Source organism: Phoenix dactylifera, chromosome 8 (assembly GCF_051530095.1).
Source record: "Phoenix dactylifera cultivar Ajwa chromosome 8, Ajwa_hap1_PhDact_Kaust_v1.1, whole genome shotgun sequence".
Classification (NCBI taxonomy): Eukaryota; Viridiplantae; Streptophyta; class Magnoliopsida; order Arecales; family Arecaceae; genus Phoenix; species Phoenix dactylifera.
Window position 1 is genome coordinate 23,623,375 of NC_143197.1, and position 16,937 is coordinate 23,640,311.

The 16,937-nt window shown below is 36.8% G+C and overlaps 1 protein-coding gene and 1 pseudogene across 3 annotated transcripts in view; both read left to right on the forward strand.

The window, feature by feature from the left end:
* The window catches only part of LOC103707986 (DNA (cytosine-5)-methyltransferase CMT2-like), a 35,971-nt gene extending 25,390 nt beyond the window's left edge, over positions 1 to 10,581 (forward strand). For 2 of the 3 annotated variants that reach the window (XM_008792723.6, XM_039124671.2), the window contains 8 exons: positions 615 to 701; positions 789 to 876; positions 3,137 to 3,255; positions 3,343 to 3,447; positions 3,582 to 3,625; positions 3,723 to 3,792; positions 3,878 to 3,981; positions 8,806 to 9,683. In XM_008792723.6, coding sequence (XP_008790945.1) covers positions 615 to 701; positions 789 to 876; positions 3,137 to 3,255; positions 3,343 to 3,447; positions 3,582 to 3,625; positions 3,723 to 3,792; positions 3,878 to 3,981; positions 8,806 to 8,980 — 792 coding nt within the window. In that variant the 3' untranslated portion in view covers positions 8,981 to 9,683. Of the gene's footprint in view, positions 1 to 614; positions 702 to 788; positions 877 to 3,136; positions 3,256 to 3,342; positions 3,448 to 3,581; positions 3,626 to 3,722; positions 3,793 to 3,877; positions 3,982 to 8,805; positions 9,684 to 10,415 lie in introns of those variants that run through there. The other variant, XM_088703131.1, reaches the window with a different exon arrangement.
* A 1,794-nt stretch (positions 10,582 to 12,375) lies between these two features.
* On the forward strand, positions 12,376 to 16,937 carry LOC149753041 (succinate dehydrogenase subunit 4, mitochondrial-like; annotated as a pseudogene).

Consider the following 16,937-nt stretch of genomic DNA (forward strand, 5'->3'; position numbering starts at 1 on the left):
GATCTGATCCATACTGCAGACCTGGGAAATGCAGACTGGTTCAAGGCTGTTTCTCCCATAGGACCAAACAGACATGTGTTTCCATTTCAGTTGCCTACCACCTAGGTTCCATATGAGTCTACCGCCCAGTACAGCACGGCACAGCACAGCATGATGAGATGTATATATTCCATATTCATAAATATTATGTCCAAGCATACCATAGATAAGTGTATTCTCGCTTGTGTGGTGCTTTGCTATTTTGGTTTTGTTAATGGATTGTTATTTCAATTGTATTTGCACCAACAATTGCCACTTCAGCTCTGAAACTTTTTGTTCCTGAGTTTTGCTTTTGCTTTTGGTATATTTTGTTAGGTTAAAGAGCATTTTTGAAAGATATTGCTGAGACAATGGTTAGAATAGTAGAATTTGAGCTGTTTTTTTTTGCAATTTTGCTTGCCTATTAGCATGATTGATTGTAGGAGCTTTAAAGGATGCAAGTTAGCACTTATTATTATTTTAATGATATGAGTGGTTCTTAAACATGTTTTAGATCTCTTTTATTGATTATTCCTGCTAGGTTTTGGGACAGCCATAATTTCATGTGCTAATTTCAATACTACCTTCCATTACAGCGTAATGTTGTTGGGTATGATGAAGATCAACCACGAGCATTGGAGAAAGCCCTTGTTCTGGAAGATGTTCTTTCTGATCTTCCAGCAGTAAGCCAAACTTGTAATACGGAAAAGGTCTTTAATTCTGGATGGTCTCTAACAAACAAGTCTAATCCATATGACTCTTTATCTTAGGTGACAAATAAGGAAGTCCATGATCAGATGCAATATGGAAAAGGTCCTCAAACAGAATTCCAAAGATATATTCGGTCACCAAAGTTTGGTATGTTATTATTGTCAGAAATGAAAAATGTAATTAATACTTGGACTTGATTAGATATTCATACCATATTATTGCTTTATTGTATTTTTTGAACTCTATCTTCTTCTTAAGTTAATGCAATGGTAGACTTTCCAAGTTGGAATTTACTTAAAACATACTATGACCATCAGACTTTGTCCCAACTCCCAACTACATAGGTCAGCTTTATGAATCATAATTCACATCTTATTTAGGACTACCTCTAATGTTATTTCGAGCTTTTTGATATCTATGGTATGCCATACCATACCGAACTGGACAGTACGGAACGTACCATACCGATTCGGTATCGATATATGGTACAGGAGGTGTACTGATACTTGGTACACTGAACCAGCCACTGTACCGGGCGTATCGACACAGTGACAAGGTGGCACCAGTATCAGGACGGAGTACCTTGTTAATATCCTTTTTCACAACTTTCATCCGTTCTACTTTAGGATTTCCCCTGCTCTTCCTGACTCCTTCCGCAAAGACTAAAACATGTCCTTATTAAAGTCCAATCAAACTTTTGATGTACATGCATACATTCTTGCTTAGTTCTTCATCATTTAATCCTTAATCGCTACATCTTTTACAACTCCTCTAGTATATATATTCATCACTCTATTTCTAAACTTGACTTCCATATCAACATCCTCATTTTTGCCAAATTCAACTTGTTCTCTGGGACAATCTTCATTTCCAAACATTGTACAACTTTACATTTCTTATTCCAGTCTTTGAAGTTCTCTTGAATTGCCAAGATATGTGTTGGTTACATGATAGTTCAAAAGCATTTCACTTCATCCACCTTGCTCTAGAGTCTAGATATGTCCTCATTTGTCTCTCCATTATTTTGTATAATAGATTCTAAATAGTGAAACCAATAGCTCTATGGTATCTCTAGTCCATCAATCTTAATCGCAGCCTCATCTCAATTCTATTCTTCACTAAAGTTGCATAACGTATACTTTTTTTGTTCTATTGATTCTTAAGCCTCTATCTTCTGATGCTTTCCTTGTAAATCCAATTAAGTATTGTCGTCTTATCATCAATTAAAACCACATCATTAGTAAAAAAACATACATTATAATGTTGAATGTCAAAAGTAAGTTTGTCAAGGTTGAATGCAAAATGATATAGGCTTAATGAAGTTTCTTGGGGTAGTTGTGCAGCCACCTTGTTGGTTTGGCATGAACCAAGCATTTTGTGCTGAGCAGCTTGACATTTCAAAGTTCAAACCATGTTCTTCTCATCTTTAACCAGGATCTTATTATTTTTTCCCCAAGATGGAAATGACTTATTTTAAAATTCAATAACTGTTATAATTAGAGGACTGTCTTGGACCAGCTAACTGCAAATTTTCTTTGTTTTTATAATTGCACCTACTTCTAGCTTGCTACTAGATGTTCCTAGATTGTACATGTTTCATTCATAGGCCTTTAGGCTCTGGTATTCTTTTATTTTGTGTAATAACCTAAAGATTGGGTACCAGGTAGGTATTAAAAAAATAGATGGAACAAGGAATGCTAATATTATTAACAACTGTCTATTAAGAAGCCGCATATTGAGTTGTTCAGATCCTTATACATATCGGCTGTATTGTCTAATGAGGTATTTAGTTCACTCAGAATCTTCCATAAGTTTTTGTCTAAATTTAATCCTTATAGGACTTGATGGTTATTAAAGATAACGATCAACTAGAGTTTTACAAATAAATTGTCACACAATTAAAGTTGACATGGAAAAGATCAAAATGAACCAAAAAATCCTGCCAACCATTGTCAGTAGATGTCTACATATTTTAGTGTTATAATTATGACATGCGTATTATCCCGAAAAAGTTAGCTGAACCTAATTTCTATTGTCAAGTTATGCTCTCTCTCTCTCTCTCTCCATACATACATATTTACATACACACACACACACATACATACATACATACATACATATATATATATATATGTATGTATGTATGTATGTATGTATGCATGTATGTATGTATGTATGTATGTATGTATGTGTGTGTGTATGTAAATATGTATGTATGTGTGAATTGATTCCTCATGAATTGCTAAATGCTCATGCAATGAATTCTAGCTTTTAGCTTTGGCCTGCTTTCCCTGGTTTTCTTTTCACCACCTATTTGGATAGATATGTATATTCATGTCTATCAAAAAGTTATATTTTTTTTGTCAATGTTCCTTATTGAAATATTGCCTTTCTTCAACATTTGCAGAGACATCAGGATTGACAGCTAATGGTATAAAAAATTCTCGATGTATGTTGTATGATCATCGCCCTCTCCCTCTAAGCGAGGATGATTACTTACGAGTTTGTCAAATTCCACGGCAAAAGGTTGCTTTAATGAATTCAGGGTCCATTTACTATTCAAAAAATTAAAAAATTTGATAAGATATTCTAAATAATTTTGTAATACCATAGGGGGCAAATTTTAGGGACCTCCCTGGCATCATTATTGGCTGTGACAATACCGTTCAGTTTGACCCAATAGTGGAACGGATACTATTACCATCTGGAAAGCCACTGGTAAGCATGTTTTACTTACATGCATGTACAGTGCATGTTAGAGGATGTGGTTATGTACAATCAAGTTGACTCCTAGAGTAGTTGTATTAATCAATATTATCTATAAAATTGTTGTTTCTATTTTCTTTGCACAGGTTCCAGATTATGCCATGAACTATTGGAATGGAAAGTCATTAAGGTTAGTTTACATTTTCAATGAATGATTTGCATTTGAAGTATTCTTGATCATTTTTTTTAAGATGTTGTTTGCTAGATTCTAATGTAATATATTGTAGACCTTTTGCTCGATTATGGTGGGATGAGATAGTGCCAACTGTTCTGACCATACCTGATGCTCACAGCCAGGTAATGTCTGTTACTGGACTTTAATCTGCATAATTTTTTGATCTTAACTCTAAGAATCCCAGACTTAGAACCCTCAATTTTTTAGGCTATATTACACCCTGAGCAAGATCGAGTTCTCACTGTTCGAGAATGTGCAAGGTTGCAAGGCTTTCCTGATTACTATAGATTCTGTGGGACAGTGAGGGAAAGGTACTATTATCTGTTTTTTCCTCTTCTTCTTCCTGCCTTTTTTAAAATAAATTACCCTTTTGTTTTCCATGTGAGTGTTGGGCATGACTCCCTCCAGTGACACAACATTGAGATGGTTTGCTTAACATGCTGTTGGCAAACTTGTTGCTTCATTTTAGAGCCATGGTGATGGAGGTCACTTTACGGGATGATTTTTCAATTGGATAAGAAATCTTCTTTGTTCTTTTAGTTTAGTTTGCCTTGAGTCCACCCACACAGGGATTTATTGTTTATGTGGATTTTCTTAGGTGATAAAATGAGTTAAGCTGTTCTTAGTTGAGCTTGATTAAGTACTTTGACTAGGAGAAACTTGTTTGTAGTGAGATGGGTGAGTAGGATGTGTTTAGATTGGACAGCGGCCCTGTCACTATTAAAAGGTATCTATTGGGGGATTGAAAATTATTTTTTTCCAATTTTTTTTTCAAATATTGACACAAAATTTAAAGATTTTCCCCATTTTTTCATACTTTTCTGTCAAAGTTTGTCCCCTTTTGAATGAATGGCTTTTGAATGAATGGTATTCCCTTGGTTTAATGTGATTTCTCATGCACTGGAAGCTAAAGAGAAAATTTTCTGAAAAACATTCTATGGTTCAGAATGTTGGGCAATAAAGAGAGTCCAAACAAAGAAGACATGGTAGAAATGAGAAATTTTAGGTTTGAAATTGTAATCAAAAAAGGCTGGCTGATGACAAAGTGGAAGAGTACCAATTCAGATGGTACGAGCATGTCTAATGATGAATGAGGATGATATCTTATGTTGAAGCGCTTGATGTATGTGGATGAGTTTAGGAAGAAGGAAGAACCTCTGTTGGAAAAGGATGGAAATTATGAGTTTATAATTATCAATGGAGCAGGAATTCATAAAACTAGCCTTAATAGTTGGGATAAATCTTCATATTTTGTGGTCTAGGTAATTCACTTTTTTCCCCCAAATGTTCTCTAATAATTAAATGGGAAGCTCAATCCTGCAAATGTTGCTTTAGGAAAAATATATTTTACTCTTTCGTCCAAGGTGTAAGCTGGAATGTTGTGGCTTAACTTTTAGAACTGAAAGGTTGCAAAAAAAAATGAAATGACACTATTTGTGGCTTGGCCAAAAAAAAAAAGAAGGAATACTCATAAATATTTAGTCATCCTTAGGATGCATACTTATAATGATTTTCAAAAATCAAACTATTCATGTTTTTTAATTTTAAATCAACTTTTGCTTCCCTTATCTTGCTAAATTGTTTGAGCATTTCTGCTAGAGTAGTTGTTCAAGTTAATCAAACTAATGGTTCAGTTAACATTTAGGAACTACAAGCCATCTTGAGAAACGGTAACCACTCATGTTCAATTATTCTCTGAAACAATTACATCAATTTTCCCTTTAACTTTTGTTTCTTTTTATGACCATGTGATGTAGCGTAGTAGGTTAATTCAAGGTTGCATATCTAGCTTTGAGTTAGTGTATGATCTATGAAAGATTAATCTTAGATACATGGACGACATTGATGCTTTTCTTTCATAGTGATAGAAAGTTTATAGACTCTGTTTAATCAGATACATATCCTACTCTCTCTAAAGCTTGAGAAAATGCAAAAAAAGGAAGTTCATCATATAAAATATGGTAGTGCAGGGCCTGCGGGCATTAGGTTCACTTTGGATATTGGAACATTCTTTGTAGACATGCACCTGCAAATCACATGATGTTTCATTTAACATATGCATAACTAAACTTAGAGCAATAATATGTGAAATTAGATAAAACGTGAAAGAGAAATAGGAGTATTGCTCACAAAATGGGTGTGCATTTTATTAATTCCAACTAGCATGTGGATAGGAGACTTGCCACTCAACTGCGGCAAGTGAGTGGTGTAAAAGCCAACCTATGCACTTTAGCCTTTTATATTTTGATAAAATTTGGGCATGTTGAAATTGCAAATGAGGCTTTTATCTGAATCTAATTAGCATGCGCTTGCTTTCTTTTTTCATGTATTCCCTTGCATTAATTTCTTTTTTAAAATATGAGTGAATATGAGAAAGCGGGAGGCTACATATCAATTCCTACAATCATTCATCATAGAGAATAGGGGATTGGTCTGTGTGCAATACATGGGGCTAGTGAGGGAGGTGGAGATGCAACATGAACAGGCAAGGTTAGCGATGTAGATTCTGTATTGTTGTTGTGATAAAATTGCATTCTTATGCAACCATGCTTTCAAATGCTAGAGAGCATTGGTGGATAAGAAAGATTTGTAAAACTGACTCATAGAGAAGGCTTGTTCATGAATTATGGATATAAACTATAAGCTTTAAATATCTGAAACTATGAGCTCTATATATCTAAATCGGATACTTTCCATAGAATACGGGGATTATGTTTCCGTTTGGCTTAAATTTGTGCCCCTAAAGAGGAAAGTAGTTTTCTGGACAAGCCTTTCTTGTCTTTAATCTCCATTTTTCCAGACTTCATACATGTCTGCGAGAACCTTGGTGGTCACTTCCTGGTTGCATTGGTTCAAACTGTGATCACCAAGAATGTTGGTCAAGCATTCCCACAATTTGACATTTTAGGTTTCATATCATGCTGTCTCTTGTCCAAAGATGCATTGACCAGGAGATCAGTACAAATTCTCATGGTTGATGTAGAGAGAAAACTTTTATAAATCCAAACAAAGGTTGCTAATGTTTGTTCTCTTCAGAGATATCCAATAAAATTGAAACAATAGAGAGCCCCTGTGAATGGAGGACATGCACAAAACTTGCTTAAGGTTGGTTACAGTTACATATCATGATATGCATGAAGTTCTCTAACTATTTATCTGGAGGTTTGTGGTACCATGTATGCGCTTTTGAGTATTGCCGAGGAAAATTTGTTGAATGCCATCCCTTGCTGTCATTGATGCTGCTGCTTACTCACCTCTGCACTCATGTCATTTGATTGTTAATTACATGACTGCCTTTCAAATGGTTGCTTTAGGGCTGAAAATGTAACCAGGTGTTCATAGATAGCTTAAGCACAGCTTCATAACCAGCTCTACTTGAGTTTGCTAGATTACAAAACCAGCTACACCCAAACTTTCATGTAAAGACTCATGAACAAACTGAGCCTGAGTAATTTGGACCAACAAAAATGGATAGAAGCTCCAGCTCAGCTTGATGACAAATTTGTTGTGTTAAGAAAGAAGTGAAGCTTGAACATCTTGTTGGTGGTAGAAAGTTGGATTTGGAAAAATAAATGAAAAATTGAGAATTCTTAAAACTTTGAAAAAACATTTTTGATGTGCTTGAATTGGAGGTGTGCCAGGCACTCCCTTAAGAGCAAGATTACCCCTCTCATGCAGGTGATCAAAAGGTATGCTCCCTAGGTACAACTGATCTCGATAATGTTTGATTGCCTCCAAGCACAACGTGAGCATGTGGAGATAGATGGCCTGATGACTCCATCAAATCACCTAGAGAAAAGTGTCGAAATAATTTGAAAGATCAAATATTAGAGTAGTAGTGTGGAAATTGTGGAGGGAAGGATAAAAGGATTTGAAGAGGGCAAGGCTTCTCAAAGGAATGGGAAGGCAACACCTTACTTTTTAGCTTTCTCGTTGTTATCTCTTGGAACTCTGGTGCTGGGACCATTAAAACCAGACAGTTAATATATTGCTTTACTATTTGATTTTCCAATAACCCACATCTGGAAGTCAAGGAGATCCAACATCTAGCTAGAGACATGCCGGTTATAGAGCTGGACAGTTGCTATCTGAAAAGAGCTATTGTGGCCAACAGCTAGTCCATGGAGAAACCAATTAAAGGGCCTCCAATGGCTAGTGGCCCATTGACTTCTGTGATTATCTAAATCAAATGCAAGATTGGAAAGCTGACCAGAGAGTACATGACACATTCTGCACGTTCATGGCCGACCAGCTGGCCTGCGGTCCTGCCATGTTTGAGCACGTGCATGGCACGGCATGATGAGCTAGCCGAGCTGAGTGCACATGTGATGATTGGTCTAAAGGTCCATGAATCCAACCAAGCTCCACTTGTTGGACAGGGTATAAAAGCTAGTGGTCTTGTATTTACTCTTTCATTGTGGTAATAAGGAACGGGAAAGAGTCCCAAGAAGCTTCAATGATTGAACTTTTCCAACTTGATCCTGTGTTTTGCCAAACAGCAAACACCAACCGAAAATGCCTCTAAGTCAGAAATTTCCAGGCAAATTTCAGAAAATTATTAAATAATTAGACTATTAGAGATCATCAAACACATCTGATGTCAATCTTGGCTCAAGCTTGAATACACTATTTATATAAACAGATAGCCTGAGAAGCTTAATACTCAGGTACGCTCTGTTGCACCCTTTGTTTTGTCTACTTATAAATTTGTATTTATAGGCTATGGCTTGCAAAGGTTGCTTAAATATTGGACTCTTTGTAGAATGTTTTTCAGAGGAATTACCTTTTTTTCTTTTTTTGCTTTTCTCCCAAGAGATCATTCTTTTGTTGAATTTTTGTTTTGTATCTGTGGTGGTTGACATTTCTTGCACCTTTTTGTTATTTTACATGCTTTGCCATCATTATGAAATGTGGCAGTATGTTAGAAAGCTACTTATGTAAATATGCTCAGATTTCACTCGAGCAATGTGTCATGTTTGCTCGCTAGTAAATTTTCAATCACTGGGTTGCTGATTTTCTAATTGTATCATGAGATATTAAAGACATTAGTTGGTTGTTATTACTTCCCATGCCATCTAATGTTAATCTGTCTTGAAATTCTCTTGTGTTCTGAAGTCGATGTAATGAACTTGCAGATATCGCCAAATTGGCAATGCTGTCGCTGTTCCAGTTGGTCGAGCTTTAGGATATGCGATGGCGTTGGCTTGGCTGAAGAAAAGTGGTGATGAACCCCTCATGACTCTCCCACCCAACTTCTCACTCTTGCACAAACTTCAGAATCTCTCTAGCCCACCTTTGAAAATAACATAGCAATCACCTCTCCTCACTGTTTTCTTTCTTTTTTTTTCCTATCCCATAACTTCAACTTTTCTCCATAATAACCGAGGGGACATTATTTTTCTTACAGTTCCTCATTTGCCTTTCTACCTCTTTGACCCATTTTTCCTATCAACATTGTCAGCAAATGCCAATTGTGAGTTATTTGATAGAAATAAAAGATGGAAATGCATCTCCCTCTGAGCTCCATCTTTTCTACATGATTTTTTGACTCTGCTATATGAAGCACTTAAAACATTGAGAAAATTTGCTCCCATGTGCTCTCACCCTGAACTTTTCCTTCATCAATTCCTATTCATTAGTGGAGCTCATCATCTGCACCAGCTAAAATCACAAACTCTTGGACTAGCCATGCTGAACTGTCCATCATTGTAGATTTTGTGGATTGCCCTTGATTCCAATAGTGGTATGCTAGTTGATCAGCTTTCAGCAGTGAATACACTAATTCTTGAAAAGACTCCAAAATGAAGTTGAGGGGAATTGTGGTGTCTGATGAAGAGAACTTTCTTCAGATCCTTCCATTCAATTTTCCATTTGATTTAAAATTATTTATTTAGAAGTATGGGCAGATGGTGAAGATGTGAAAAAACAACTTGTAAGGCAATATTAAAGCAATTATTTGTGATTTTGGTTGCTCAATGAATAATCTGGAGGTTGACCAGATTGTTTTGTTCAAGGACTGCAATTTCGATGTCAGGTACCGTAGCAGTATGTTTCCGATTTAGTATGATATGGATCAGTATAGTACGATATATATATCCATGTACACAAATAGCTCTCTAGCTATTTTTCTCACTTTTTATCTCGGTATGGGTCAGCACGCCTCAGTATGTATCAGTACGCCTTGGTATGCCTCAATATGGGTCGATACAGAGTATGTACCGACCCGAATATGTATTTCATACCAGTTTCGATCCGATATAATACACTTTGTAGCAGACGGTTTGGGATAGTACAGCATCTCATAATTTTGTTTATTTATTTGGAGGCTATTAATATGTGATGCTAGATCTATAGAATAATGACAAAGCTCACATAAGCATAATATTACCATAAATATGTAGGTGGAGTAAAATCTATATCCATGGCAGCTGCCAAGGGAGTTAATTTGCTCTGTTTTTATTCACTCCACGGCATTGGCATATATCCAGGAAACTTAATAAAAACAGTATTATGACTTAGTTTACCAAAGATATTGGTATGTAAAACTAGATATTCCGTTTTTAGTTATCAAATCGATAATGTTTGCAACATACTGTACACATAGAATGTATGTGGTTGTCAAATTGAGTAACTGCCGGACACAAAAGGTGGCAATTATATGGCTAAAGAATTTGTAGTATAAAAAATTAGTTGATTTATAGTTCAGAATCTAATTCTAATATGAGATTATTTTCTTGGCTTGCAGCTATTATGAAGCCTATAAACTAGGGGTGGCAATTAAAGAAAATGGTCTGCGTTTTGAATAGAAGCATACATTTAATGCTTCTCTTGGATACTATAGGTTGCAAAGTGTACATATATGGGATATAGAATAAACTAAAACATAGCAGCACCTTTTATATCTGATACTTTTATTGATTTGTTTTCTGGATGTGATTTTATTTGACCTTCTCAGATTTTGATATAATTTTCTTTGGATCCTGGCTTTGACAACCCGGACTCATCTTTCTTTGGAATCTTGTTTTCTCACAAAAGAGAAAAAAGGGTAGACCATTAATTGATCCTTTGATCTGGAGATCTTGATTTTTCTCCCCTTCTTTGGGCTACGGTGGCAGTCTAAGCCTCAAATTGAAAGAAAAAATAACCATCGGATTCAGCTGCGAAACTGATGGCATCTGTTTTGGCTACCACACAACCAGTTAGCCAGTTGATTGCTCTCTTCATAAATATGAGATGGTTTAAAAGCCTGAATTGCCTGAATGACACTCTTGGCAGCCAAAAAATCTGAAGAAGAGAATTGTTTATATGACTGCCAAAAGAATGATGATCTAACTAAATGATGGTGCTCGAATCACCCTCAATCCATATGTGAGGCATGATGATCATAGAATGCACTGCCCAAAACCCTCCAATCTGTCCTGAACCTCTGCCAAAAGAATAGGAGGAGAAATGAATCGAAATGACATGTACAAGCCTGCCATTATTTAGCTGCCTGCAAATCCAATTTGAGCAATAGAAATTAGGTACAAACCCATCAAAATTGATCTTGAATACTCAAGGGGTGGGGGCAGCTTGGAGATAGAGGGGACTCAAAGCGCCCCAGCTACTCCAGTGCCTTGCAGAAGTACTGCAAACTTCATTGATGGTAAGATGCTTGTAATTAACATTAGTTCTAATAATTTTTTTTTTTTTTATTGAAACGGATGATTCATACAATTCTAGTATGGATACATCAAAAAAAGTCAAAATACAGCATATCTCAGTAGACAGCTCACTCTTCCTAAGGCCCACTCAGTCTACAGCCCCATTGGTCTCTCTGGAGACATGCATAGTCTAGAAGGCCCTCTACCATAGATCATGGCTCCAACATCAAGGATCAAGAGATAGAACTCACCCGCACCGCAAACAGTCCACTGAACCCATCCAATGATCGTGGCTGAATCTCTCTCAAATAGTACCGCACTAGCCTGCAGCACTCGCCAAACATAGCCTAGCTCAGCCCATGCCGCCCTCAACTCAACCTCCAGGATCGAGATATTGAAAATTTGGCAACCACCAGCCATAATCATTCTGGAATTTGGGCCTCTGATAATAAAGCCAGCACATTTCCTTCTGTCACCATTTAGCACACGTCCATTGAAATTAACCTTGAGAAAACTGGAAGGTAAGGGCTTCCAGATAAAGTACACCATCTGAGACATAAAGTCATTTTTAAAACGTCATGTACAACCATGTGCAATAATATTAAAGAAAGAGGCAAACATCCAGGTGTTGTAATAAATCAGGGAAGGAATGAGACATAGCTTCAATCATCCAAAATGAAGCATCGTGACATACAACTTGCCACTTATTTCCCTTAGTGATAATTTTTTTTCCGTTTTTTTATACCAGGAATGTTCGGATTATTGGTGATTTTATTTTTGTTAAATTGGTTTATTTTTTTTATGTAATAACTTCTTCAATTTACTATTTTATAAATCTGCTGCTCAAATTGCTCTTGCATTAGCACAGCCGGTTGCATTATTTATTAAATTCTTTAGTGCTAGATATAATTTATGTTTCTTTTAATCTCCTGTTTCTTCTGGAACTTTTGAAAAATAAAAGTAAATATTGGTATCCTATCTATTCTGAGTAAGCAGAAGCACCTCTCCGAGGCTCATAGATACTGCGAAGACCCTGTTTAGATTTAAATAGTCCGACTCCATGAGGCCTTCGGGTTAAGCAGCAAATGGCTTGAAGCCCGTTATGAAAAAAAAAAGCGTGAACTGAAGGCGTTCTATTTGTCCCCGTCGCGACATCGTCGCCCACCCCACCACCTTAGTGTGGACGCCGAGAGAGGCGACGGCCATGGCTGCCCGTTTCCTGACCCGATCCAAAACCCTAAGCATAGCCCGCCTCTTCCACCCCTCCTTCTTCCTGATTGACACTGCCATTCCCTCCTCCTCCTCCCTATGCCTCCGAGTTCTACACTCGCCTCCCCGCCACTCCTCCACCCGCTGCACGATTCCAGATCCGCTGTACCCGTGCTGGATTCGGCCGGCTCTCTACCGCACAACGCCCTCGTTGGCTCCAGAAAGGTTCGCCTTCTCCTCTGTCCTCGTCGTTCGCCTCTTCTCCTCTATGGGCTTCGGACTTGGTGGTTTTTGATCTGCTGTGTGCTTTAGTTGTTTCTGTTTAATTCCTGATGTAAAAGTTGAAAACTTTAGGGTTTGAGAAGTGGAAAGGAGAAAGATTAAAAGGGAAAAAAAGACTCTCGCTTTAAATTTTTGATTGGCTGATGCTGCTGCTTAGGAAATGCATGAGAAAATAGTCTTGAAAGCATCAGTTTGATGATCTTTCTACAATGTTGTTAACTTATTGCGCAAGAATCTGCTGATTCCATGTTACCTAATCTTTTCCCTGTTTTGAAAATTAAATTATCACAACGCATCCATACTTTGGCATATGGATGCATAAGCCGAAAAAATATATTATTATGATCGGCAAACTGTTATTTTGTCAAGTATCATTGTTAAGTTGTTGTTGTTGCTGATATCATTATCACTTATCATCATTATAATAATTGTAATGAAAATTATCATTGTAATTTTTGCTGTTATTCTCATTATCATCATTATTTCTATAGTGGTCAATAATGGTTTCCCTGGGGGGTTGTTATAACGGGATAATGGAATTCTTGATACCTTGGCCGGATGCTTAATAGATCTCCTGAAAAGCTGTACAAGAATCTTAGTCATTTTGACATGCCTTCTGGCAGTTGGATGGGCCTTTTATGTTCTTGCAAACCTCATTGGAACTCTTATATGCATTTGGATAAACATTTCTGACATATTACAAGCATCCTAGGCGCATGCATTACTTCAATTATTAGTTGTAAAAACCTGTACAGCAGTTGTACTTTACTAATATAGTACCAGTTATCTCTTAGTCATATTGTAATACGGGTTTGCTTGCTGTTTGTAACTATATTCATGATTTTTATTGCCGAAAGAAAAATAAAGTCCGCATGAGTTGACCTTATGATCAGATATTGCTCTACGTCATATGTTTCAATGTTGTACTGAATTTTTTGATTTGCCTTTAATTGTCAACATTTCCCTCCTAGTTTCTTTAAAAGCATGTGTTTGCTGTCCTAATTCCTCGCAAACCTTCATTTGTTGTCCTGCAGTCTTACAATACTGAGTTTACTCTCCTATTGTTCTTTGGTGTCTAGTTTTCTTATAGAGGACTGAATCATTACTATGGGGCTGAGTTGCTTTAAGTTCTAGGATCCTGACACTTGGCGTTCTAGAGCTAGAGAGTTGCCTTTTCTGCATACTTTGTTTGTATAGGAATAATTTTAATTTCTATAGAGTTCTTGAGTTGTTCTAATGGCTTTTGGAGATTTGTTAAACCTGAGCTTGAGTCTGGTCAGGGACAGCTAGCATGTTTTGTATGGGCAACTAGAAACAATGTAATGCTTGTAAAGACATATTGATCAAATAATCTGGACAGTAGTCGTGTCAAGATCGATGTCCCACCCAAATGAATGGTAATTTCTAGGAGTTAAGAAAATATTAGATTTTAGAAGAGTATCCAACTGAGTCTTCTTCTTTCCCTTGCCCTCCCCCCCTCTCTCTCTCATGCACACACTTGAACACAAACTTCACCTTCCTTGTTTCTATTGGCAATGTCTCTTTTTCTTTTCCCCCTTTCTTTCTTATAATTTCTTGTCTTTTCTCTCCTCGTTCCTGTTCTTGTCCTTTTCTGTTATGGCAACTGCTGGAACTGCCAGTAGCAGTGCTCTCTCCCAGTCTTCCTTTCCCGGTTAATTATGATTCTCTTTTTGTTTTCCGTCAAAAACTCTAGCAGCCAACACTGGCAGTCTGCCTTTTGTTTCACCTGTGTCTTCTCTTTTCCTTTCTTGCTTTCTATTTGTTGGCAGCTGCAATGATAACCAGCAGTTTCTCTTTTTCTTTCCCATCTTCTTTTCCATCCCCTTTATAATTCATGTTCATATTCTTCTTTGTTTCTTGTTCATTTATTTCATTTGTTCACATTCATGTTCTCTTCTCTACATTTTCATTTTGTTGCTTCATTTTGTACAGTTGAGGCCTTCGCTTCTCATTTTCCCACTTTCTGTTTACTTTTTTCTTCTATAATGTGCAATCCTATGCTTCTTACTTCCTATCTCTTTCTCAATTTTTAACATCAATTTGCTAGGATGTCTTGGCCAATCCTTTGGCTAAACATATCTTTATGTTCTATTCAAACAAGTTTCAACAAAGAATAGGTCAACACTGGAAACTTAGTTTTCACAATAAAAATAAGGGAAAATCAGAAAATATAAGAAATATTATGACAATTGTGGAAAAAGACGAGTTATCTTGTAAATTTTGTAGCAAAATTTGTTATATCTGCTAATACCTCCTAAATAAATGCTAAATTTGTATATCCTTGTTTGCAAGAAGTGAACATGCCTGTGCATGCATATGCCCAATGATGTGAAAATCCAACAGTTTCGTCTTATACATGCTCAGGTGCATTGCCATGAGGCTTTGATTCATCTTGATAGGCCATGAACTTGAAATAACATTGTGGAAAAACACATGTCCTCCGTTTCTTTCTAAACTTCCTGCAAAATGGCAGCATAAATGCTGCTCCAACAACAGTCACAATGCAGTTGAAGTCAACTAATTAAATGTTAAATCAACAATTTCATCTGCAGGAACGATTGACTTTTTTGTGATATATTGTGGGAAAAAGAATGAGAGGAAGATAATTGCCATAACTCGAGCGGGCCGAAGAGATGAGAAAGCTAAGTTTTTCCTCCCTACCAAAAAGAAGGTTCCCCTATAAGTTTGCCAAATTATTGCCTCACCAAAGTGTGTGAGTTGAAAGATATACCACCCTTCATAATTATGTCCTGAAGCTTAAGAAAGATAGAGCCTGGCTGCTAAAATCATGTAATAGGTCTGCCTATGATACTACTCTCGGCACAGTTAGCTCAGTTAAATTTAACTTCTGTTATTTGTTGTTCTGTCTTATGAAAGTTTTGTAATTGCCACTGCAATAAAAGTTATAATGCCCTTGAAGTCAACAATTCAAATGCTTATATCAACAACCTCATCTTATAGAACCAGTATCTTTTTAATGTTATATTGTTGGAAAAGAATGAGTGGAAGATAAGAGCCTTAAATCAAGTGGGTCAGAAAGATGCAAAAGCTAAGATATTTTTTGTATAAAGACTGGTTTTCGTCAACCTTTCTGAGGGAGTCTGCCAGATCATCGTCTAGCAAAGTGTCCGAGTAAAAGATGCACCACCCTCCACAATTATGTCCATAAAGTTGATAAGATAGGGGCAAGCTTCGAATGACATTGATAAATGTGCCTTTGATGTTACCCTGGAGGCAATAATTTTGCTCAATTAAATTTCACTTCCATTACTTTTTTTTGTTTTGTGCATCAGTGTTTCATGGAGTTCACTCTATATGCAGATTTGGGTGTATGAACAAATCCCCAAGAGCCACCCGATCAAATTGGTTCATGCTGGTACACAAGGATTGCCTCGTTGGTTTTCTGGGATGGCACATGGTGGAACTGTGACACATCTGTCCAACAAGATCATTTCTCAGCTTTGTAATTCAGCTGAAAAGAATGTAGGCAATTCCACCAGCCCCTCATTTGTAGTTTTGATTGATACTGAATTTCAGTTTCTGACTTTGGCTTTTATCTTCAAGTTTTTATTGATTTGGTCAGAACAATGTTTTATGAAAAGCTTTTGCAGACCACATGTAATGGAAAGGAAGGAGATTGCTCGAAGATTATTGCTTTTAGCCCATTGGAATTTGGAGGGGAGTCATTTAAAAGAACGAAAAAGTGGATTGGGGAATGAAAGCTCGAAGATTAAGAGAATGGAGCTTTCCCAAAAAATAACCTACACTCTCATACCAGCGCTGCTTCTCGTGTCAAAATCTACAGTGACTACTTCCTTACTGATTTTCTCAATATACTGGCAGTTATATGGGTTTTTCAAGGACATTTTTCTGGATTATGTTCACCAAGAGGTAACCCGAAAGTGGGTTTTGATATATTTCCAGTTGTTCCTGATCTTGGCCAAGGACACTATCCTTGGTTTTGATCTGGTATAATATCATCATTTTCTTGAGTGTCAAGACAAGCCTGGCATCATCACCTGTATACTAAAGGATAACCTGGCGGTGATGTCCTACCTGTGACTTTTCTTCATTCAAATTTTGTGACTCCTTTATCTTTTCCTTTTCTTTAA